This window comes from Acomys minous (genome assembly GCF_964271855.1).
Source record: "Acomys minous genome assembly, chromosome: 4".
NCBI classification, from domain to species: domain Eukaryota; kingdom Metazoa; phylum Chordata; class Mammalia; order Rodentia; family Muridae; genus Acomys; species Acomys minous.
This window is the reverse complement of record NC_140486.1, coordinates 34,009,769-34,033,315: the sequence shown is the minus strand read 5'-3', so window position 1 is coordinate 34,033,315 and position 23,547 is coordinate 34,009,769. Positions and strand designations below refer to the sequence as shown.

The 23,547-nt window shown below is 44.0% G+C and overlaps 1 protein-coding gene across 4 annotated transcripts in view; it reads left to right on the top strand.

Annotated features, from left to right (window-relative positions):
* The first annotated feature begins 15,175 nt into the window (after positions 1-15,175).
* Positions 15,176-23,547, top strand: part of SNX24 (sorting nexin 24) — a 135,653-nt gene continuing 127,281 nt past the window's right edge. Inside the window, exons 1-2 of one of the 4 annotated variants that reach the window (XM_084779415.1) lie at positions 15,176-15,560; positions 22,340-22,395. Coding sequence is in view for 3 of the 4 variants with exons in the window: in XM_084779414.1 (XP_084635540.1) it covers positions 15,501-15,560 (60 nt within the window). In the remaining variant the exon portion in view is untranslated. The remainder of the gene's footprint in view (positions 15,561-22,339; positions 22,396-23,547) is intronic. The other 3 variants (XM_084779414.1, XM_084779417.1, XM_084779416.1) reach the window with 3 other exon arrangements.

Here is a 23,547-nt window from a genome sequence, read left to right as displayed (position 1 = left end):
GATGACTGGTAGGCAGTTTTTAATGAAATTATAAGTTATGACTGGCATCATATTAATTTTCCCTCAATCAGGTAACAGTGTGTAAACTTGGTCAGTCAAATCACAATCTTTGTTTTTTGCCATCTAGAAAGCTGGCATCTTAAAAGCACAGCATTAGGGAAAGGAGGGGTGCAGTGGATGACCCTCCCTCCAAGGATCTGTGAGTCCCTAACAGTGCCATGATTATTTGGCCTCTTAAGCTTGCCTGTTCAATAAATTGCTCACATAGCCAATAACTGTAAAATTGTCAGAGGGTCCTGAAGTGGTGGGCTTGGTTGCATCATCTTCCAGCTTAACATAGAAGTGTGCTTTCACACCCACTGTCTTGCGTTTGTTCAATGGTATTCTAGCACACTAGGGCTCCAGGTGGACCCATCAGTAGGCTTCCAGTGCTCCCTCCCCTTCCCCATATGCTAAATGACTTGGTTAGCAAGTTGGGTTCTCTTGATTCTTTACTTGTTTGCGAAGAGTTACATCCTGAATACATTCACTGTCTTTGGCTCTCCCAATTTTTATTTTTTAGTAAGTATTCTTAAGCTGAGCGTGATAGCATATGATATATGTAATGCTAGTACTTGGGTGACTGAGGCAGGAGGCTTGTAAGTTTGAGGCCAATCTGGCTACATAGAGATACTTTATCTAAAAAACAACAGCAAAACATCAAGTATTCTTACTAAAAACATCCATTTCTTTGAGTTGGGCGTGGTGGCACATGTCTAATCCCAGTACTTGAGAGTCTGAGGCAGCATTAAGAGTTTGGGGATTGTCCTACCCACGAAGTCGTTCTTACTTCTAACCCCTCTACCCATCCTATCAAAAGCATGCTCACAAAGGAAGCCTTTCTGGAACTCCTTGACCGCATCTCTCTTGTGTCTTACTGGGTACATGAGTTCTCTCACCATGACCTGAGTATGGGTCGTAGTTGAAATGTCAGCACCCACTGTGGGTGCTGTTCACATGAGACTGCTAGAACCCAGGAGAGTGCCTGGCACAGTTTGTGCCAATAAAGGCTCAATGAACTGAACCAGGAAAGTGAGCCCAGAAGATAGAAAATAATGTTTGCTTTTAAAGAAACTGCAGAGAAAGAATGCAACCTTACATTGCTGCTTACATTGAAAGTAGCCTTCAGAAATTAGTAATTCGGAGTAACACATACCAGATGCCTTCTACCATAAATATTGAACCTAGGTGCTAGAGAGATGGCTCAGCAGGATAAGACACCTGCCACCAAGCTTGACCTGATGGAATTGACTCCCAAAAGTTGTCCTTTGACCATATGTACACTGTGGCATGCATTCCCCCACCCCATACACATAAAATAAATAAATGTCATTTAAAGGTAGATACTAAGCAAAAACGAATAGGCCTATTGAGAATATGGTTTCACTTGAATGATGTCCTAGTATATCCATGGTTGTTATAATTCTAAACATGTGGTTCATACATAACTAAATATTCAGATCCAAATCTTCATCACTGGAATATGAAGTAGTTCCAAATAACTTCCAGTCTGAAGCTTCAGAAAATAACCAAAGGCCTACATTTAATAGCGTGTTGGAAACCTCAGATAAACTGTATGAGCCTCTGATAGCTACTAATATTTAAACTCACCTATTGACCTCCTTATCTCCTGTGTGCATTTCTAAAATCCTTTCTCTGGGCTGGAGAATGGCTCATCTGTTCAGAGCACTGGCTGCTCCTTTTCCAGGGGACCTAGTTTCCAATCCCAGCACCCACATGACTGCTCACAGCCATCTGTAACTCAGGTTTCAGGGCATCCAGCACCCTCTTCTGGCTCTGGGGGCACAAGGTGGTGCCCAGACATATATGCAGGCAAAGCAGCAAAGTTAAAAATAAAATGCTTTCTTTCCAAACAAATAATTAAAAAAAAAAAGCCATGCTGGTTTAGAATGGGGTGTTTCTTTTGTCTAAATCATAAGTAAACTTGAGAAGTACCCAAGCAGTAATACAGTAAAGGATCTGAACTTGGGCCATGTAGCCAGTCTTGCTTCTGCCATGTAGGGGCTACATTAGGGCTTTGCACGAGCCACTTACATTTTTTAAGATTAAAAAAAAAAAAAGTGCGTGTGTCTGTGTCTCTGGGAGAGATAGTGTCTTTTTATGTATCCCAAGTTGATCTCAAACTTATGGTCCTCCTGCCTCAGTGTCCTGCATTCTGGGACTATTTGGTGTGTCTACATTTCTTGTACTTAAAACAAATTCAAAGAAAAGTATAAAGGGTTAGAGAGATAGCTTACCTGAGTTTGGTTTTCAGTATCCAGGTTGGGCAATTCCAGGGGGATCCAACACCTTTGGTCTCTGAAGACACCTTTGCTCATGTGCACATAGCCACACACACAAGCACATAATTTACAATGAAATCTTTAAAAATATAAATTAATAAAAGTAGGTTCTTGAATATTTTGTATATATTTCACTTAAAGTATTAAAACTTCAGTATAACTAAAAGCATTTTTGAGTTACGTGGACATATGTCAGTAGGGGATTTGATTAGAGAGGGTCGTATTCTAGCTACGAGTAGGCGCACACACCTGCAGCTACAACATACAGAAGCAGGAGAATTGCTTCACGTTGGCAACCAGACCCTGTCCATCACGCTCTCTTCCCCACCAAAATGAAAAGAAAATTTGAAATCCAAGAGATATTATTAATAAAGTAAAATCAAATGAACAGAATTCTGAGTCCTTTTCATTTAGGCATTCCTGTGTGAGTGCAATTCTGAGTCCTTTTCATATTTTCATTTAAATGTTCATGTGTGATTGTGCCACAGCACTTTTGTAAAGGTCAGATGACAACTTGCAGGAATCATCCTCCACGGTATGGGTCCTGGGAATCAATTTGTTTCAGGTTTGGCAACAAGTGTCTTTAACCAGTAAGCCATCTTGCCTGCCATCCCTTCCTCCCCCAAACTCCTGCCCCCTTCTCCTTCAGACATTTGTTTTGAAACAGGGTCTCACTTTATATATAGCCTTGTCTGGCCTGGGATTGAAGGCATGTCATGTGATGTCCTGCTTTAGATGGCTTTATATAGTCTACACTGGCCTCATTTCTCCTGTAGCTGAAGTGGACCTTGGGCTGATTTTTGCGCCCCTGTTTCTCAAGTGCTGAGATAATAGGCATGTGCTACCCTACCCTGGTAACCCTGATTTCTAACAAAGGTACCGTGTGTTTGACTGGCATGATAGCATATACCTGATAGCCCAGCATTTGGCCTGGATGATTGCAGGTTTTAAAGGAAGCTTGAGTTTTGTGGTCTAGACCCCCCTCTAGCCGGGCATGGTGGCACACTACTGTAACCCCAGCACTCTGGGAAGCAGAGGCAGAGACGGGTTTCGAGGCCAGCCTGGTCTACAAAGGGACTCCAGAACAGCCAAGGCTACACAGAGAAACCCTGCCTCAAAAAACAAACGAAAAAAATTCCTCCCACTTTTTTCTCCTTTTTTCTTTCTTTTTAATTGTAGGGAATCAAACTCAGGGTCTCTATTGCTTAGCAAGTTAACATTCTATCACTGAGCTGCAGCTCTAGCAGAAAGTGTGTTTTTAATTTCAGATTTTGAACTATTTTTAAGTATTCAGCTTGTAATTTAAATATCCTGATCTCCTTTGGGGTGGGGTCATTTGGTGGGGTGCAGGCTCTAGCCTGCACAGAGCCTAAGATTGATGGTGAGCATCGTACAAAACAGGTGGAGACAGGAGAATCAGGTGCTCACGGGCAGCCTGGGCTGAAAGACACCCTGTCTCACAAGCATTTATGTTAATCTCAAAATGCTTTTTCAGCATTGCTCTTCTCCAAAGGAAGGAAACCAGAAGAATTACAAAGTGAAAGTTAAATGACTTCTCTTAAAAAAAAATCCCTTGGGGCATACAGTGTATAAAATAATGGGTTTTATTATGACATTTTCATACATGTCCCGTCTTCTTCTGATTCCCAGATACTCAATACTCAAATACTCCCATTCTGTGTTCATGGGCTTTTCAATCTGGATTTTGGATGTGAGAGAATATATTGATGTTTCACTTTACATGATCCTCTCCGGTTCTATCCATTTCCTACAAGTAGTATAAATTCATTTTTCTTGCTGGCTAAATAATATTGTACCTTGCTTATCCCACGTTGTCTTTCTTCCTTCATCCATCCATGCATACCTGGGCTGAGTCACCTTTGTGTAGTGTGATTAGTGCTATGATAAACAAGGGTGTGCACCTGTGTGTATTGTGTGCTGACACATCTGTTCAGGGGTAGAAGGGCTGGATTGTGTGATCATTGTCGCTTGTAACCTTCACAGTGATTTCCCGAGACAGAATTTCAGGGGTAGGTTTAATTTGCATTTTCCTTGTGTCCAAATATGTTGATTATCCCTTACAACTGATTTCTTATTCCAGATTTTCAAAAGAATTGCAGAAACTTTCCTGTTTCTGCCTTAATACAAGTTGTGATTAAGCTGAATGGCAGCCTTATTTTTCTTGTTATGGTTCCTCACCTGGCTGTCATGCTCACCTGAATCAGGGAGACAGCAGACACACAGTAGAAACTACAGGCGGGCTGAGCAAGCTCCGCCTATTTGAACAAGAGTGGCTGTGGGGAGTTCTGAAAAGGAAGCCCTGTCATCAGTTTAGGAGCATGGAGAATTTTCATATCCAATATTCACTAGTTAGAAAACATGATGGAATTTTAAGACATCTTTTATCTTAAAAAGGGACTAGAGAGCTGGCTCATTCCTTAAGAGTGTTTGGTGCTATTCCAGCCAACCTGAATTCAGTTCCCTGCACCCACATCATGTCGCTCACAAGTGCCTGTACCCCAGTTTCAGGGATTGGATACTCTCTCTGGACTCCCCTGGCACCCTCACTTAGACATGTACACATAATTTTTTAAAAATTTAAAGATGTGTATGGGCAGGTTGTGAGAGAAGGCTCAGCAGTAACTCCAGCTCCATGGGCTATGACACCCTCTTCAGCCTCCTTGGGCACCAGGCATGCAAATGATATACAAACATATACACAAGAAAACACACATGCAGGCAAAACCCTCACACACGAAACCTTAAAAGGGAAAACTAGAAATGTGTGTGATCTCTCTTTGTTTCAAAGTACAGATAAAAGACTGAATAGAATTGCTATCCCTTAACTAAATTTCATAATAAGATCACGCCTAACCTTTATAGTAAAGGGCAAGTAATAAATGGAGGCCAAACACTGAAACTGAGAGGGTTTTATTTCCTACAACCAGATTTTTAAAACGTGAAAAGTAACAGATAAGATTACTACTCAATCCAGACACTCCCAAAATATTTTAATATGGGGGCCCAGTATATTGAATGTTACTGAGATGTTTTGTGTTGTCTTCTGCATAGAGTTTTTGAATCTGGTGTGTATTTTATACTATCGTTACATCTTTCCTCGTGGCTTATCAGTTCTCGCGTGTGGCCTGTGATGTGGGTAACAGGGGTTAGACAAGGTCTGTGGGAATCACAGTGCATCGGGAGCTCGGGTACCATCCTGAATCCAGCGAAGAAACGATGACAGAAGGGATTCCAGATCTGTAGTTTTTGTGTGTGCATAGACTGAGTACTTAATAGCTGCTGTGAGTAAGGCAGACCACTGCACTGCTCGTTCTCATGACGGAGAAGCAGACCTGTACATCGTGGCTGGACTATGGCGCCTTCTTGAATTGGTGTGTTAACCATGTGAAACATTTTTTTTTCCCTCGATGTGTGGTAAGCTCTTTAAGATTCCTGTTCTAAGTGTCAGATGTTCTAGGAAGTTCTTTGGGACCCAGAACCTCTTTCTTCACACTGTTGCTTCAGAAGTGGCTAAGAATAAGTGACCGTAGACAGCAGGGAGGTTATGGCTTGCCATGTCATTTTTCAATGCATGTGAAATTTAAAATGCCCATTTTTCTTTCTCATCACATGATTCTAAAATTTCACTGAAGGCAAATGTTCTTAAGTGTTCTCAATTGGGAAAAACAAGGAATTTTTTGCTAAAGACAAATCTAGTTAAAGCTACCCACTTGATTTTGGTTTGTGACAGGGCCTCAACTCTTTAGCACAGTCTGGCCTGAAACTCACTATGTAACTCAAGACAGCATCAAACTTGAACTCAAGGTGATCCTTCTGCCTCAGCCTTCCCAAATCTGGGATTACAGGTATGTACCACTACACCTGAGTTTACCTACTTGTTAATAAACAGAACTTATTTTTTATTAATGTTAACTGACATAATAGACTATTCTAAAGGAATACTTTGAAAGGGAAAATGTTCTATTTTAAACATATATGTAACTTTAATAAAACTAAATACAAACATCTCATTGCCTTCTTACTGCTCCACAATCAAATCATATTTAACCTAGCTCTCTACTCCCATGTTTTCACTTTGCATCTGTAGTATGTGTTTATGAGTGTACACGCATGTATGTACATTTGACAATAAGCTTTTAAACTAAACTTTAGGTTTTACGTTTCAATTAGAACTATTTCTCAGTAACTGAGACATAAGAGAGGAAAGAAAGGAAACAGTCTGGATATCTCTAGGTAGACTGAGCTCTTTGCTCAGATTATTCAGTCCGTGTGTAGCTCACCTCACGTTTGTGTGGCCTGATTGCTTGGGTAGTCTGACTATTTCTTAAAGAATGAGTAGGTTCTTGTTTTTTGTAGAGCACAGTGTGTTCCAGCCCCAAAAATCTACTGAAATGGTTAGGAACACAGTCCGGGGCAGTGGGGAGGGGGCATGGCTGAAGAGATGGCTCAGTAGTTCTGAGTGTTTGGTGTGCTTGCAGACATCTGAGTTCAGTTCTCAGCACCTGGGTGGCACTGCTCGTAACTGCCTTTAACTCCAGCTTCAGGACATAGAATGTATTATTTTGGCTTTCTTGGGGACCTGTGTGTGTGTGCACGTACACACACACACACACACACACACATACACACACACACACACACACACACACACACACACACACACACACACACACGCACACAGGCACCCATGCACAAATTAAGAAAAAGAGGGCACAGGCTACATGAAACCCAGGCAGTCAAATCCTGCTTCGTGGAGCGACATAGAGCTTGAGCAAGTTCTGTATCTCCAAGACTTAGTCTTTTCATCTGTATAGTGGGGAGCATCCCTTAGCTGACAGGAATGCCTAGCAATAGCACATAGTTAGTATTCCTTATTATACAGCCAAAAAGTATTTCCTGAGCACTTAACCCAGTCTGAACAAAGCACACCTGAATTATCACTAGTTCACCCATCTTTAGTCCTTCAAAACAATGACCCTCTGCTTGATTAGGGAACTGCGCTGGTTAGTTTGTCAACTTGACACAAACCTAGACATTTCTGGGAAGGCAATATCAATTGAGAAGTTACATCCATCAGATTGTCATACTGGCATGGCTGGGGGACATTCTCTTGATTGCTGATTGATACAGGAAGGCTCAGCTTACTGTAGGCAGTGCCATCCCTGGACAGTCTGTCCTGGCCTCTGTAAGGAAGCCGAGAAAGCCACAGGGAGCAAAGCAGTAAGCTGTGTTCCTGTGGTCTCTGCCTCAATTTCTGCTTTTAGGTTCCCGTCCTCAGTGATAGACTATGTTGTGAAGTATAAGCTAACTAACCCCTTTCCCCCCTGTGTCCTCCTCTGTCATAGCAACAGGACGCACACTATGACAAGAACCAACAGGGTTCCCTCCCAGAACAGTCTACCCAAGAGGTCGGCTGTGGGTGTCCTCGGGCTAAAAAAGCAGGTGTGAAAAAAAATGCTTATGGTCTAAAACATTTTCTATCCATTCAGTAAAAGTTTAGAACTACCACCACTACAAAACACATGCTTAAAGGAGCATTGTCAGTAGGTCTTTAAAGAAGTCTGGAGTCAGACCCTCCAGAGGTGAAGAAGGCATTACTACTACAGGTTCAAGGCCAACCTGGGATACTAGGTCTATTTGAAGACAAAAAGGGGTGAGGTTCAGTGGTAGAGTGTGCACGCAGCCTAGCGTGTGTGCAGCTGTAGGTTTGGAGCCAAAGAAGGGCAAAAGAAATGGAGTTAATTGCTTAGGAAATGAATTTATTTTCCACAGACTTTGTGCCTTTGGCCCGAAGTGAAGGAGTCGTGACTGTATTGTTGGCTCAGGGAATAACAATCATTGAAGGAAATGAGCAAGCGAGAGGAATAAAGACACAGCAGTCCTGCAGACGGGGCCACTGTGGCTGAAGCAGAGCAACAGAGATAGTCAGGGGAAATGGAAATAAAAGCAGGCAGCCATATTTCTTCCATCCATTCATTTTGCAACTCATATGACTGCTGGGTAAACATAACATCTAAGAGAAGGTTAGAGAAAGTCAGGGAGATGGAAACTGCCCCCAAAGAAATGGCGTATTCCTCTGAGTAAAGGAAAGGGAGGGAGGGCATACTTGGAAATGAAAAAGGAAGCTGTAGGAAGGAATTCAGACCCTGAAAGATTATATTGCCTTAGTGAAGCAAGAAATGAAACAGTTACCAGAGATTTCAAATAAGAAAAGCAACTGTTAAAACAATGAGTGGCAGGTGTTTAGGGGAAGATAGAGATAAGAGAGGACAATGGATGAATACTGAGTTTGAAAATCACGAATTTACAACGGGGCAGTGGTGGTGCACAGGTGGATCTCTGTGAGTTCAAGGCCAGCCTGGTCTGCATAGGGAATTTCAGGAAAGCCAGGGCTATACAGGGAGACCCTTTCTCAAACAACAACAAAAATACAATGAGACCAACAGAAAAGTATCATATTTTCCTCAGCTGTCAGAAAGCAGGACCTTAAACAGATTGTTGAATTTATGGAGCATTTTGGACTGTTGGTGGGTATGAGAGAATGTTAAGTGGGGAAGATCTGCTAAGCAATGGGGACAGAACTCAGTGGTAGGGTTCTTGACTTGGCCTTGCTCCGGTACATGGCAGGAAAAGGGAATGGATAAAAGAACAGGGTAGTGTATGCCTAGAGGCCATAAGATCAGGATCAAGGCCTTTCTACATGAGCCCTACTGGAAGGCTACGTTGCCTAGTCAATGGGACCCAGTCCTCATCCCAGCATGCCAGAGGCAGTCATGATGATCACAGTCCACCAGCCTGGTCCATGAAGTAAAGCATGTAGGCCTGTACAATGAGATCTGGTTCAACAAAGTAATGGAAAAAAAAAAAAAAGACAAATATAAATTTAAAGTGGCTCAAGACCACCAAGCCAGCACTGCAGAAGATACCGGGATTGTACATACAGAAGAGCAAAGTATCAGTCAATAGAACACAGGAAACAATGCATTTCATGAAAGGACAATATGCTGCAGGTAGGGAACTTTTATTCTACACACGAGGCCCATAGGAATAAAATAGTGCGCCCACTGGGAAGCACAAAACAGCAGCGGCAGCCCAGGGCCCAAAGTCTGTGGACGGCTGGCCCAGGGCCTAATACCTGGGCCCACAGCTTGTGACTGAGAACTATCTAGACTGTAGACCAGACCTCATGGATCTTATGAGATTTTTGCCCAAAGAAAGTAAAGGCAAGGCTAGGATTGGTGTATTAGGAATGTCTGCTCAGTGTCTGGTTTTCTTCTTGTGGCCCCTGCCAGACAAGCCCTATGGCAAGGCCTGCAGGCCTATCACTGTGCTGTAGAAGCCAAGGTTCAGCTGAGGAGAAGGAGATTAAAAAACTAGACATGATGGCAAACTCCTGTAATCCCAGCAGTCTGGAGGCCGACGTGGGAGGATTGCCAGGCTGAGGCTATCCTGGACTGAATAATGAGATTCCAGCTCAAAAAGTAAGGGAACAGGAGGAGGGGAGGGGAGGAGAGAGGAGGGCAGGGAGGGGACAGAAAGGAGCTGAGGGGAGGGGAGGGGCGAGGTGAGACCAGCAGGGCAGGCTGGAGGCCTCAGTGCTGTTTACTTGGCTATTGCTTCACAAGTCCACATGTTAAAACAGACTTCTCGCTTCAGAGCGTTTTGGATATGCGGAAAATGAAGTGCTGGAGGGCACGAAGCTAGTCCGGCTTGTGCCAGCCTGTACTGATGTCATTACAGCTGGATGTGGTGGTGCACGCCTTGAATCACAGCAGTTGGGAAGCAGAGGTCAGCACATCTGAGTTTAGCCTGGACTACATATGGAGTTCAAAAGACAACACAGACTAACAGGCATGGTTGCTCCAGCCTGTAATCCCGGCCCCTGAGAGACTAAAGTGGAGGGATGGCCATGAATTTGAGACCAGAGTGGGCAACATAACAAGATCTAGAGCAAGACCCTACTGAAGACAAAACAAAAGGTACAGCATTAAGGAACAAGAGCCAACTGTTATCTTCAATCGCGCAAACCTCCCTGGCAAAGACCCACAAAGAGGTTGCATGTTAAAGGGTAAAAGTACGTTTGCTAAGTAAGTGAAAGCCTAGAGCTAGCTTGTGTAGTCATTTTTTTTTTTTATAATGGATAGAATAAACTTCAAGCCAAAATTAATCCACAGAGAGCACTACATGTTAATATAGGGAAAATCCACTTCCTTGCTGGATATAGAAAAATTGTGAGTACATAGGCATTGAACATCGAGTGTCCTAGTTTCATAAACACAATCAGGCACAAAAGGACAGATAGGTCCTGATACAATAATAGTGGGTGACGTCAGTAGCATACATTAGTCAATAGATAGGTCATCCAAACTAAAAACTGACAAGGACGTGTCAACATTATTTGACATAATGGATCAAATAGACTTAATAAGTGTTTACAGAATAACTCATCTAACAGATGCAGAAGGCACACTCTTCTCCTCAGGGACCTTTTCTAAATTGCCGCATTTTAAGACATGAAGAAAAGCAAAGAAAAAAGTCAGAATAATTTCTTTCATCTTTCTTGAGATAGAAAGCAACAGCAAGGAGAAAGAGAAAATATTCAAGAGATTTAACAAATCACTCTTTTTTTTTCTTTTTTCTTTTTTCCTTTTTTGAGACAGGGATCCTCTGTGTAGCCTTGGCTGTCCTGGAACTCGCTTTGTAGACCAGGCTGGCCTCAAGCTCAGAGATCCACCTGCCTCTGCCCCCCAAGTGCTGGGATTAGAGGCGTGTTGCCACCACTGCCTGACTAACAAATCTCTTTTTAATTGAAGAAATCAGAGGAGAAACGTAAAACCTGCTAACATTAAATGAAACCGGAAGCACAACTTATCAGAGCATATGAGAAACAGCAAAGGCAGGTCTAAGAAGCCAGTTTATAACTGTGAGCCTTCTCTATTAAAAAGTAGGGCCAGGCTGGGAAAGCGGTGGAGCAGGTGAAGTGCTTCACGGGGTTCGGATCCCCACACAAGAGCCAGGTAGGCATGGTGGCTGCCTCTAAGCCCTGCACTCAGGAGACAAAGGTGCCGGCCAGCCGGCCAGCTGGACGAGCTGAAGTTGGTGCGCTGCAGAGACTCAGACCCAGGAAACAGAGAGTGATTGAAGACATCATACCACAATTCTGCTTCAACTTTTCACATACATGTGCACACGTACATGTATGTACACACATACTTGCAAATGTGTATGCACACCCACCGTATACATGCCAAAAAACAATCAGAGATCTCAATAAATAACTTAATGATGTACAAGAACAAGCCAGAACCTAAAGTAGTAGAGAGAACAAAAGTATAAAGACCCAAGTAGAAATTAAGGAACCCAAGTAGAAACTAAAGATCAATTCAAAGCGTAACAGAAACAAAGAGAACTAGGTTTTTTTTTTTGTTTGTTTGTTTGTTTTTGTTTGGTTTTTTTTAGTTTTTTGAGACAGGGTTTCTCTGTGTAGCCTTGGCTGTCCTGGACTCGCTTTGTAGACCAGGCTGGACTCGAACTCACAGCAATCCGCCTGCCTCTGCCTCCCGAGTGCTGGGATTAAAGGCATGTGCCACCACGCCCGACATTATTTTTTTTTTTTGAGAACTAGTATTATGGGGGGGGGGGGGAACAAGATTGACAAACCCTTCCTTGCCCAAGTAAGTCAAAAGAAAGAGGAGGCTTGAAATAATAAAAATAGGAACAAAAAGGGGCCATCACAAGAGATACCAGCAACCCCCCAGAAGTCATTAAGAAGTACTTGAAAACTGACATTCTAAAAACATGGGAAATCTAAAAATAATGAGTATTTTCCTAGACACATATGACCTGTTAAAATTCAACCAAGCTCCATGTTGAATAGATGCACAACAGGCAGTGTGGCCGAGGCAGCAATAGTTTAGTTTCCCAACAAAAGTTCCTATGGCGCCTTTAAAGGGAGAGCAGACACTAATGTTCCTCAAGCTGTTGCATGGATTGGAAAGAGAAGGAAGGAAAGTAACTAAGACAACTACTTAGCTCAGTCCACAGGTGAGAGGCCTCTGCAATGCAAGCTCTATACGCTGGGCAAGGCTGGCCAAGCCTGCAGTCAGAGGTGGAAGCAGAAGAAACAGGGATTCACTTACATAGCTCCAGCTAGGCTTGGCCACAGAAGACTGCCTCCCATCTCACCAAACAAACAAACAAATAAATAAACAAACAAACAAATAAATAAAACTATACACCACTATCCCTGATGAACACTGATGGAAAAATTTGCCCTAAAAATACTTGCAAACTGAATTCACCACAATACATTAAAAAAAAAAAAAGCATGCCTCAGAATCTGGCTGATCTAATCTGGGAATGTTTTGTATATGCAAATCAATAACTAATAAAGCACATGATTAGGCTCAGATACAAATCACTTGGTCATTCCAATAGATACAAAAAAGGCCTTTGATGTCCCTTCATGATCGAAGCCCTAAATAAACAATCTCAACACGGTAAAGGCTACACACCATAAATGTACAGACAACCTTATACTAAAGTGGTGAAGAACGGAATGCATTTCCTTAAACAGCAGGAAGGAGACGAGGGTGAGTACTTGCTATTCTTACTCTAGTGCTGGAGTCTTAACTACAGAATTAAGGCAAAGGGAAAAAAAAATGGCAGGTCTGGGGAGAGACAGACATTGCTCTTTGTAACAGAAGTATCCCATGTATATGAGGGCAGAGTATGAACCTACAATCTCTGTCACACAAAAGGAGGCAAGGCAAGAGGAGTTTGAGTTTGAAGGCAGCCTGGCCTACATAGTGAGCTCCTGCTTTAAAAAAACAAACAGCCTAACTACAAAAACAAAGATCCTAAGACATCAAAAACAGCCAACCGGCAGCACTGACTTCCTAACTGTAAGTCCCACTGCAACTTGTTGCACACATCACTTCCTCACCAGGATGTAACATGAAGCTTAAACACGGGGCTTCCGACTCCACTAGTTTTGTGTAAGTATTTAGATCATATAGGGCCTTCTACAAAAGAGCACTGGATACGGTACCACAGAAAAGTGTCTTAATTTGTTTTCTATTGCTGTTAAAACACTGATCGAAAGCAACTTGGGAGAGGAAAAGCTTTACTTCAGCTTGTAAACCATCATGAAGGAAAGTCGTGGTAGGAGCGTCAAGGCAGGAACCTGAAGTCAGAACTGATGCAGAGACCAAGACAATGGAAGACTGCTGCTCTCCCACACTTTGCTTTCTTCTACCACCCAGGACCAAACTGCCCAGGGGTGTCCCTGCTCACAGCGCTGCTATCAACCAGCAATCAAAGAAACTACCCCACAGACTTTTCTCCAGGTAAGCTGATGGAGGCATTTTCTCAACTGGGGTTCCTCTTCCGATTTGATTCTAGCTTGTGTCAAGTTGACATAAAAACTAACCGGGACAGGAAGTGTAATGTATTTATTTCTTTGCTGTGTGTTGGAGGCGAAAGGACAATCAGTGGTAATTGGTCCATTCTCTCCTGCCACCATTCAGGGTTTGAATCAGGAGGTCATCATTGGCTCTTATATATATATATATATATATATATATATATATATATATATATATATATATATATTTATTTATTTATTTAAAATAATTTTTTTCCCTTTAAACAAGGGTTTACTGTGTAGCCTAGGCTGTCCCCAAACTCACAAATAATCTGCTTGTCTCTGCTCTGGAACTAAAGGCTAGGGCCAACATACTCTATTTTTTTTTTTATTTGTTTTGTAAACAGGGTTTCTCTTTGTAGCCTTGGCTGTGCTGGAGTCACTTTCTAGACCAGGTTGATCTCAAACTCACAGAGATCCACCTGCCTCTGCCGTTGCCTCCCCGAGAGCTGGGATCACAGGAGTGTGCCACCTTGCTTTGTTCTGTTTTTTTAAAAGGCAATTGTATCTTGATTAGATTCTCTCTGGGGAGAGGGGATTCTCTCTAGAATTTACCTGAGAGGCAGAGAAATCACATGATAAAATCGGATGCTTGCGGGGGCTACAAATTAGTTTCTAAATCAGCAGGGACCGTGGGATTATTGGATTCTATCCGGAGATGAAGTGGCTTCAGGTAAGAGGTCACATCCTGGGGCTATAGGTGGCTGGGTCGGGAGAATGCCTTTTCGGATGGGGACTTTTCAAAGTCCACACAACAGGCAATTTTTGTTGTTGTTTTTCCAGACAGGTTTCTCTGTTTAACAGAGCCCTAGCTATCCTGGACTCCCCACTTCCTCTTATGATTTAGAGTTCATCTTTATCTACAGAGTTTAAACTGAAACCCCCTCTGCCCACAAAGGCAAAGTGAGTTGAGTGCAACTATTTACTTAATGTACCCAGAAAGCCTCTGACTGGTCATTCTTGTTCTTGAACGACCCACAACATGACATCTTAGTGTCCCACAAGTTACTTCCAAATTCTACTCTGCTCTATCCTAAGGAAGAAACTCGGTTTCCTTGAGTATCAGTCATTAATTTTCCTGATCCATTTTGAGGGTGTTAAGCTCCAGCCAGAGAGGTTGGCACCTGTGGTCAACACCACGCTTTTAAGCAATCATCTCTTCTATCCTGTCCACTTACAGCCACTTAGAGGCAGTGAGAGTCTTGGAACTAGGGCGGACACTAGTCGCTTGGGTTCCTTTCCCAGGTTCTGTAGGCTTAGCTGAACGGGGTGGAGCAGCAGAATCCCAGTGAAAGTTCACAGCTTTTGCCTCTGTCTGAACCGGAGCCCAGAGCCAAAGCAAGCCGGGTGGAATCTCGAAGCGCCATCATTTCCCTCCCTTCCGCCAGCTCTCAGTCTAGGGTGGCTCCCCGCAGACCCCGCAGCCCGCAGGGCTGGAGCGACCCCGGTGGCGCCCCGCGTGGCCGCGCACACCCGCCGCTGCAGACTCCGGTCCGCAAGCCCCGCCTCCCGGGCCCAGCTGATCCGCGCCGCCCTGCAGGCCCCGCGCTCGGCCCCGCCGAGCCCCACGCCGCCCGCGCCCGCCGCCCCCGCGCCGCCGACCTCCCGCCGGGTCGCGCACCTCGGGCCGTGCGCGCGCCGGGACGGGAGCGGGAGGCGGGGCGGCCTACACGCTGCGGCGGAGAGGAGAGTGCTGCGGCCCCGCCGCGGCCATGGAGGTCTACATCCCGTCCTTTCGCCACGAGGACAGCGACCTGGAGCGCGGCTACACGGTAGGCAGGTCCCTGCGCCCCCTTCCCTCGCCCCCCCCCCCCATTGCACACCCCCTCCGCCGCCCGCGCGGTCGTCATGGAGACGGGTGCCCCTCCTCAGTGCGCGCCCCCCGGCTCCATCCCTTCCCCCCTCCGCGGCCCGCGGCCTCGGGAGCTTTGGGATCCGGCCCGGCTGCCCTCTGCTTGCAGACGGAGAGGCTGCGTTGCAGGTTCTTGGTAGCTTGCAAGTTCTGTGAGGGTTCGTTCAGATGGCAAACGTGTTAAAGAGGAAAAAAAAAAACCGAAGGAAAAAAAGAAAAGAAAGAAAAATCAATATTTGTGGGTGCTTATTAGCCAGCACAACACATGAATTGATTTCTAGAATTTTTTTAAGAGTTTGTTTCCTTTTAGTCCTGCAGTGGCATGAAATGGCAAAATCAGGTGCTTTACACGTCCTGTACCTAGAGTCGCTCAAAAATTTGAGACAGGTGGCTTACTCTTGAGTAGTAGCAATTGCAGAGACCCGTAAGATAAATGAGTGAGGTGTTGGTTGACTTCCTAGTTAATTTAAGCACCTCCGTCTTGATTGCCATTTTGAGCAGGAGAAATGCTTCAGATTGGCTAGAACTTGCAAGAGTTTATTTATTTGCAATTAGAATAGAAAGAACATTACACAGACTGGCAAACTTAGTTTCTTGTTGACCAGCAGTTGTGTTTCTTTTCTATCATTGCTTTGGCTAGAGTTTCTTGCAAAGCACCAAAGGATGTTTGTTGCGATGCTCTTTGCTGCCTGTCCAGATGAGATAATTGAATAAGATCTTTACTTCTACAGCTAGTCTTTTACTTTATTCTTTTTTTCTCTATCTCTTTCTTTTTTAACTTTAATTTTATTTTACGTGCATTGCTGTTTTGCCTGCACGGATCTTTAGTTACAGACAGTTGTGAGCTGCCATGTGGGTGCTGGGATTTGAACCAGCGTCGGCTGGAAGAGCAGTCAGTGCTCTTATCCACTGATCCATCTCTCTAGCACCTCTCTGCCTCTGTCTCTCTCGCCCTCCCGCCCTCTTTCTTTCTTTCTTAGGCAGGACAGCAAGGGCAGCACAGAGAAACCCTGCCTAAGAAAGAAAGAAAGAGGGCCCCTGGCGTGCATCAGCAATAAACCTTGTGCTTTTACATCAACACTATAGTCCTCAAGTGGTCTCTCACAACGACCCCCTCCTACCCGAGTAGCCTCTAGGGTCCAACAGAACTTGCTGTATTAACTAGGCTGGTCTTGAACTTAGAAATCTACCCGCCTCTGCCTCTGGAGTGCTGGGTGTAAAGGTGTGGCCCACCACCTTCAGCCCAGAGTAGTCAATCTTTAACAGATAGTTTAACAATTAAGAATAGGTGTACTTCAAGGCTACAAAGGAAAACCCTGTCTTGAAAAACCATAAATAAATAAATAAATAAAATAAATTTTAAAAAAGTGTGCTACACAAAAGTGTGCCTCAGGATCTCTGGGGGATATTTAGGTTTGGAGGAAGACTAGCAGAGAGCAGCCTAGATGGATTCCCGTCTTGTCCACAGCTGGTTGACTAACTAAGCACCCAGTGTCACTCTGGCACTGTATGATACCCCTTCTTCCTTCCTCTAAATGTTCTTGGTGTCTTGTGAAAGTCTGTTTAAACCCTTGAGTTTTCAAAGTGAAACCTAAATCTCCCTCTGTAAAGAGGATGCAGAAGTGTTCCTCAAAAGTGGCTGGAGTACTCTCCATGGTCAGGAACTAGTGAGAGGAAGCTCACTCTGCAGCACCCTTTCCTTCTATACCAACCACCCCCCCAGTCACTTAACAGGTTGGAACTGGAGCCCACTCGGATGAGCAGAAACTTTGGCTGTGTTTAATTCTTCCAAAAATCCCACCTCTCCTCTTAGCATCAGCAGCACTTTGCATTTGAGAGGCTTTTTTTTTTTTTTTTTGGACAAGGTTTCTCTGTGTCTCTGTGTCCTGGATTCGCTTTGTAGATCAGGCTGGCCTTGAACTCAAGGCAACCCACCTGCCTCTGCCTTCCTTGAGAGGCATCCTTTTTGGGACTGTTAAGGCCTGTGGGCTTCAGGCAGCCCAAGCTGAAGGTTAATTACCAACAGAAATAAGAGTCTTCCAAGACACAGCAGTCTGCCCTCACTGGCCATGCCTGCAGTTGTTTGCCTGCTTTACTTACTATTTGGTAAAGCTTGTGTTACATGTATGTATTGGGTGTGCGCATGCCACAGCTTACATGTGGAAATCAGAGGATACATTCTTGGAGTCAGTTCTTCGCTTCTAGCAAGTGTGTTCCTGTAATTGGACTCATGTCTTCAGAATTAGCTGCAAATGCCTTTATCTTCTGATTGGTTTTTGTTGTTGTTGGTTGTGTGTGTGTATGTGTGTGTGTGTTTGTCTGAGATAGCCTTGGTGTGTAGCCTAGGGTGGGCTCAAAGTCAAAGCCGTCCTCCTGTCTCAGCTTCTGTGGTGCTGGGTTTATAGGTGTGTACTACCATATCTGGCCTGATTTTCTTTCACTAGAGAGCCTGGTTTTCCTCCCCAAAGTATATCATTTAGTGACAGTGACTGTGTTTTACATGAAAAGAAACATGACCTATAGTTCTACCTACTTCAGTGATAGAGAGTTTAAGTAGAAAGGATAGGTGGTCTAGAGATACATATCTGTCTGATCAAAATACTGTTCTATGCCAAATAGGAATGACCATGCACGGGGACACACGGATACAAGATAGTCATAAATCAAGGCAGTTTCCAAATACACTTGCTTAGCCAGTTAACAGCCATGGGGGAAACTTACGCTGTAGGTCTCTGATGCTGTCTGATGGCGTTCTTAGCTTTGGGATTGGTGGGAGGGAATGGTGTGTTGACAATACATGGCCAAGTTTTTACCTATTTGTTAAAAGGATGCTAGGGCAGAGACAGGTGTCTGTCTGATAACTAACTGGCTATTCAGGACACTTAGGATAATCCAAGGCGACATTAGTTTTGAGTCTGCAGCATTCCAACGCTCCACAGCCATGAGGTTCTAAACAATCTTAAGAATCATCACATAGATGTGGCTTAGAGAAATTTATTAGTTTCTGCTTGTACATGGAATACTTGCCCAGTATGTCGGAAGCCCTAGTTCAATCTTTTGTACTTTAAGAAAAAAACCAAGATGGGCAGCACTGTTGTTGACAGACAGGCCTATGCCTCTGGAGATAAACATGTTTTGGAGGGATAGGGGGTGTTCTTAGAGAGTCTTATCTATGGTGTAAAAATGTGCAAGACCTTCATTTGCTGCACACCATGTTGCCAATTAAGCCAATTAAACCGATTTTTTCAAGATTCTTTTTGGGAGTAAACCTAGCCTTTTGAAAATTTCACTTACAGTGATGGATTGAGTACTCTTTAAAGGTTGACTTTGGCTGGGCAGTGGTGGCACATGCCTTTAATCCCAGCACTCAGGAGACAGAGGCAGGCAGATCTCTGTAAGTTCGAGGCTCAGCCTGGTCTACAGGGAGTACAGGAAAGCCAAGGCTACATAGAGAAACCCTGCCTCAAGAAACAAACAAACAAAAAAAGCTGGGCGGTGGTGGTGCACCCTTTTAATCCCAGGACTTGGGAGACAGAGGTAGGCTATGAGTTTGAGGCCAGCCTGGTCTACAAAGGGAGTCCAGGACAGTCAAGGCTACACAGAGAAACCCTGTCTGGGGGGGGAGGGGGAAGGTGTCTGAAACAGTGTGTCTCAGAGTGCCTGGCGAAATGATAAGGCATCTGCTTAGGGGGCTTTCTTTCTCTCTGCAAATTTGTGGGGCAGCTGCTAATTTATTCTCTCTGAGAGACTGTTATTGTAGTTACACGGCTATGATTCACTCCACAAACATTAACCAGGTTCTGGTGCTCTCTGTGTCTCTGTTCTGGGAATAGGGCTGGGAGTGGTGCTTTAGCTGAAAGAACAGTTTAAAATCTGATACCAAAAGGAAAAAAAAACTGATACAGTTTCTTAAATGGTAAACTGGTAACTGCCTACACTTTGTTTTGTTGGGGTCTGGGTGGAAGAGATTGGTTTTTCCAGACAGAGTTTCTTTGTGTAGCTTGGCTGTCCTGGAACTTTCTGTAGAACCCTGCTGGACTAGAATTTATAGCGATCTGCCTGCCTCTGTCTCCCAAGTGCTGAGATTAAAGGCGTATGCTACCAATGCCTGTACACTCTAATATAAAAAAATGCCTTTGACCCATAGTGATTATGTTTTTAATTAAAAAGAAAAAAAAAAAAAGAAGAAGAAGAAGAAACATTACCACAAATTCTAACAATTCCTCTAGTAAGGAGATAAAAACCAGAGATAGTTTCTCTTCCTCAGGCTTGAGAGTTCCTTGCTCTCAGAGGTCAAGTGTGGGAGTCAATTCTTTAGAAAACACACTGATAATCCCAGCACTCAGGAGGCACGGGCAGGTGGAGATCTGTGAGTTCGAGGCCAGCCTGTTCTACAAAGTGAGTCTAGGACAAGGCTACACAGAGAAACCCTGTCTTGAAAAATCAAACAAAAACAAAAAAGAAGAAAAGAAAGGAAGGAAAAGATAAGATACTGGCTTCGAGGAGAAACTGTGTCTCAACTAAACCGAACAAAAACAAAACAAAACAAAACAAAAAAACAAAAAAAAAAAAAAAAAGAAAGAAAAGAAGAGAAAAGAAAAGATGCTGGTGGGGAATGGTGGGACCTGTAATCTCAAGACGTTCTAGTGGAGGCAGGAGGACATGAAGTCCAAGGCCAGCCTTGGCTGTACAGTGAGTTGGAAATCAACCTACCTATTGAGACCCTGTCTCCAAAAAAAAAAAAAAAAAAAAAAAAAGAAGCAATAGACATTTACTTTGGGCTTGTCTTATGTTGAGGGGGAATTAAAAGCAGGAAGGTGATTTCCTGCCCTGGGGGTTCTTCACTAGCTGGAGTTAGGCTTGTAGCTGAGGAGGAAGTGCTGGGTTCTAGGCTGTCTGTCTGGTAGAGTCCTGTGTGGGCCATTTCTGCTGAGCTGTGGTAGGGGAGGGTGCCTGGGAATGCTGACTTGAAATCTGATTAGCATTTTTTTTTTTTTTTTGCTAGCTTGTGAATTTTAAGAAGAGGAAATACATGACAAAAATTTGAGAGAACCAACATTTCAGACTCCCAGATACACCAACTGATAAACTGGGGGTGGGGGGTGGGGGGGAAGACCTCCCAGTCACTTTGATCTTCAGAGAAGCAGGCCAGGACCTTGTAACAGCCTATAAGCTCAAATGTTATTTCGCAGAGGCCCGATTCCTGGCTTCCCTTCTCTCTGAGCCTTCATGCCTGTGCTCTACAGGCTGAGAACTCCTTGGGGCTTGAAACAGTGTGTCCTGGTACAAGGCTGTTTCACATCAGGACTCAGCTCAGCTCGGGAAAGCCGGGTGGACTAGGAGCACAACAGACCTGCTAGAACTGCAGTGACCTGAGGCGGGAACAGCCTCAGGAGTAGGTGGAGTCCGTGACACTGGAATTGCAAGTCTGTCGCAGAGATTGTGGTGAGCACAGGATAAGCCACAGGCTGAGAGCTGTAAAGGGCCTCTGAACTTTGACTTCCAGGCTTGGGGCTGTTTAGGGAAGGAAGTAACAAGATTAGCTTTGCATTTAGAAACACTTCTGTCAGTTCCTTTGGGCTGCTTTGACTAGAATTCCCGTAGTCTGGCTAGTTTATAAGTAACAGAAGTGCATTTTCTGTAAGTTTTTGATGCTGAAAAGTTTAAGCAGGAGGTGCTGGCAGCTTCCGTGTCTGGTGATGTGCCTTTTAGCTTATGATCCGTTTATGAGTTCTCGCTAGAGTGAGCTAATTACCTCCCAAAAGCCCCACTTCATAATACTTTTACTTTGAAATTAAGGTTTTTTTTTTTTTTCTGTTGTTGTTGTTTTGTTTTGTTTGTTTTTTTACTTTTTGAGACAGGGTCTTGTTTAGCCCAGGCTGGCTTTTAATTTGATTATGTATATACCTAAAGATAATCTTGAATTCTGGATCGTTTAACCACCGCTTCCTGAGAAATGGAATTACAGGCTGCACCACCACAGTCAGTTGTGGGTTAGGAACTCAGTATAGGAATTTGGGGACCCACTAGAGAGACCCTTGACAGGGCAGATGTGTAATTCAGGGCCAGAACATCTGCTGGATGTACTTGAAGGTCTGTGTGATCCCAGCAACAAACAAACAAAACCTGAAAACAAATCAATCAATTTGTTAGCATTCTGCCCCGGCCTGCCTAGTAACCTATGACACCATTGCCTACCTGCCACTAGGCGTGCCCCTGCCCAGGAGTGTATAAAAGGACAGACAAAGCCACCTACCTCTCTTCCTCTCTCTCTCCCTCTTGTTCTTCTCTTCCTCTCTTGCTCTCTCTATCTCTGTGCCTCTCTCTCCCTGGGGCACTCTTCCCCCTCTTCCTCCCCCCATGCTCCTATAATAAACCTCTCCATATCATATCTGTTGTGTGATGCATATTTCATATTTCATATATTATTTTTCATATTTAAAACTACCAATCAATCATTTATCTGTCATTTATCTAGAGAGATTTTCAGATAATGAGGTTGGAAAGGTTGAAAACCTGAATTGAGGCTTTGAACATGGAGAGGAAGTGTGGACGACAGGAATCCCAGATAGCAGCAGGCAGTAGAGTGAAGCCCACAATGCAGTGACCAAAGGAGGACAGAAATGGTGGCAGGAGGGTCTCACCTAGGGGCCTGCTGGGGGCTTGGTGCTAGGTGACATTGTTTGATTTTGTGTTTAGAGCAGGCAGTGACCTGGACTGGAAATATGGCCAATAGGGATTCTTCACCATAGGAGGTAGGTAGAAAGAGGGGGTGTTGGCATATGAACAGCTTCACAAGCCTGCCTCCCGGCTGCCTAGCAACCTATGACGTCATCACAGACCACCCACCACCAGGTGCGTACCCCTGCCCAGGATATAAAAAGGCAAACCCACTGGTCTCTGCTCTCTCCGCTCTCTCTTTTCTATCAGTCTGTCTCTCTGCCCCCCCTGGGGTGCCTCTTTCCATTTCCCCCTCTCCCACATTTCTACAATAAATCTTATGCCATGCATGTTGTGTGATGTATATTTCATATTTAAGCGGGAGAGCTGGTGGGGACTCTTAGAACTTAAGTTAGCAAAGTCCCAAGACAGCTTCAGAGTCGAAAGACTACATCAGAAAGGGAGGAGATGCTTTGTGAAGAGGCGAGTGCCAGTGGCTCCTGGGTAGTCTCTTGAGGCAGGGAGATTAGTGTGAGGGGCCTGGGGATCGGCAGGTCTTACATGGTCCAGCCTAGGTGAGTGTTTTCAATTTTAAAATACATGGTTGGTAAAAAAAACAACAACAACAACAACAAAAAACGATCAAAGTAGAATGGCCAGTTAGGTAACAACACGAAATTTTGATGTCTTCCATTTCCCTTTTCACTGATGTAAAAATAAAAACACTGACCTAGTTTTTTTTGAGTCACTTTAATCACACAGGGGACAGGCTGCATGAACAGTGTGCTCATGGCTTTGGACTAGTCTCTAGAGTGGTGGTTCTCAACCTGTGGGTTATGACCCCTTTTGGGGGGGGCAGCAAATGCCCCTTTCACAGAGGTCACCTAAGATTATTGGAAATACTAGATATTTACGTTATAATTCATAATAGTAGCAACATTACAGTTACAAAGTAGCAGTGAGAATAATTTTCTGGTTGGGAGTCACCACAGCATGAGGAACTGTGTTAAAGGGTTGCAACAGTGGCAAGGTTGAGCACCACTGCTCTACAAAGAGTCTACAGTATAAGGACTGAAGGTCCAAACGTCTGACGTCTAAAAGAAATCGTGAAAGATCAAAAAACTTGAAAATGCAGTTCTGGAAAAAGTAATTTAAAAATTCTTTAAAAATTTAAAAATTTCTTGCATTTAAATTTTTATTTTTGCCTTGGGCATGCAGGCATCTGTCTCTGTGTTACACCACCAGCC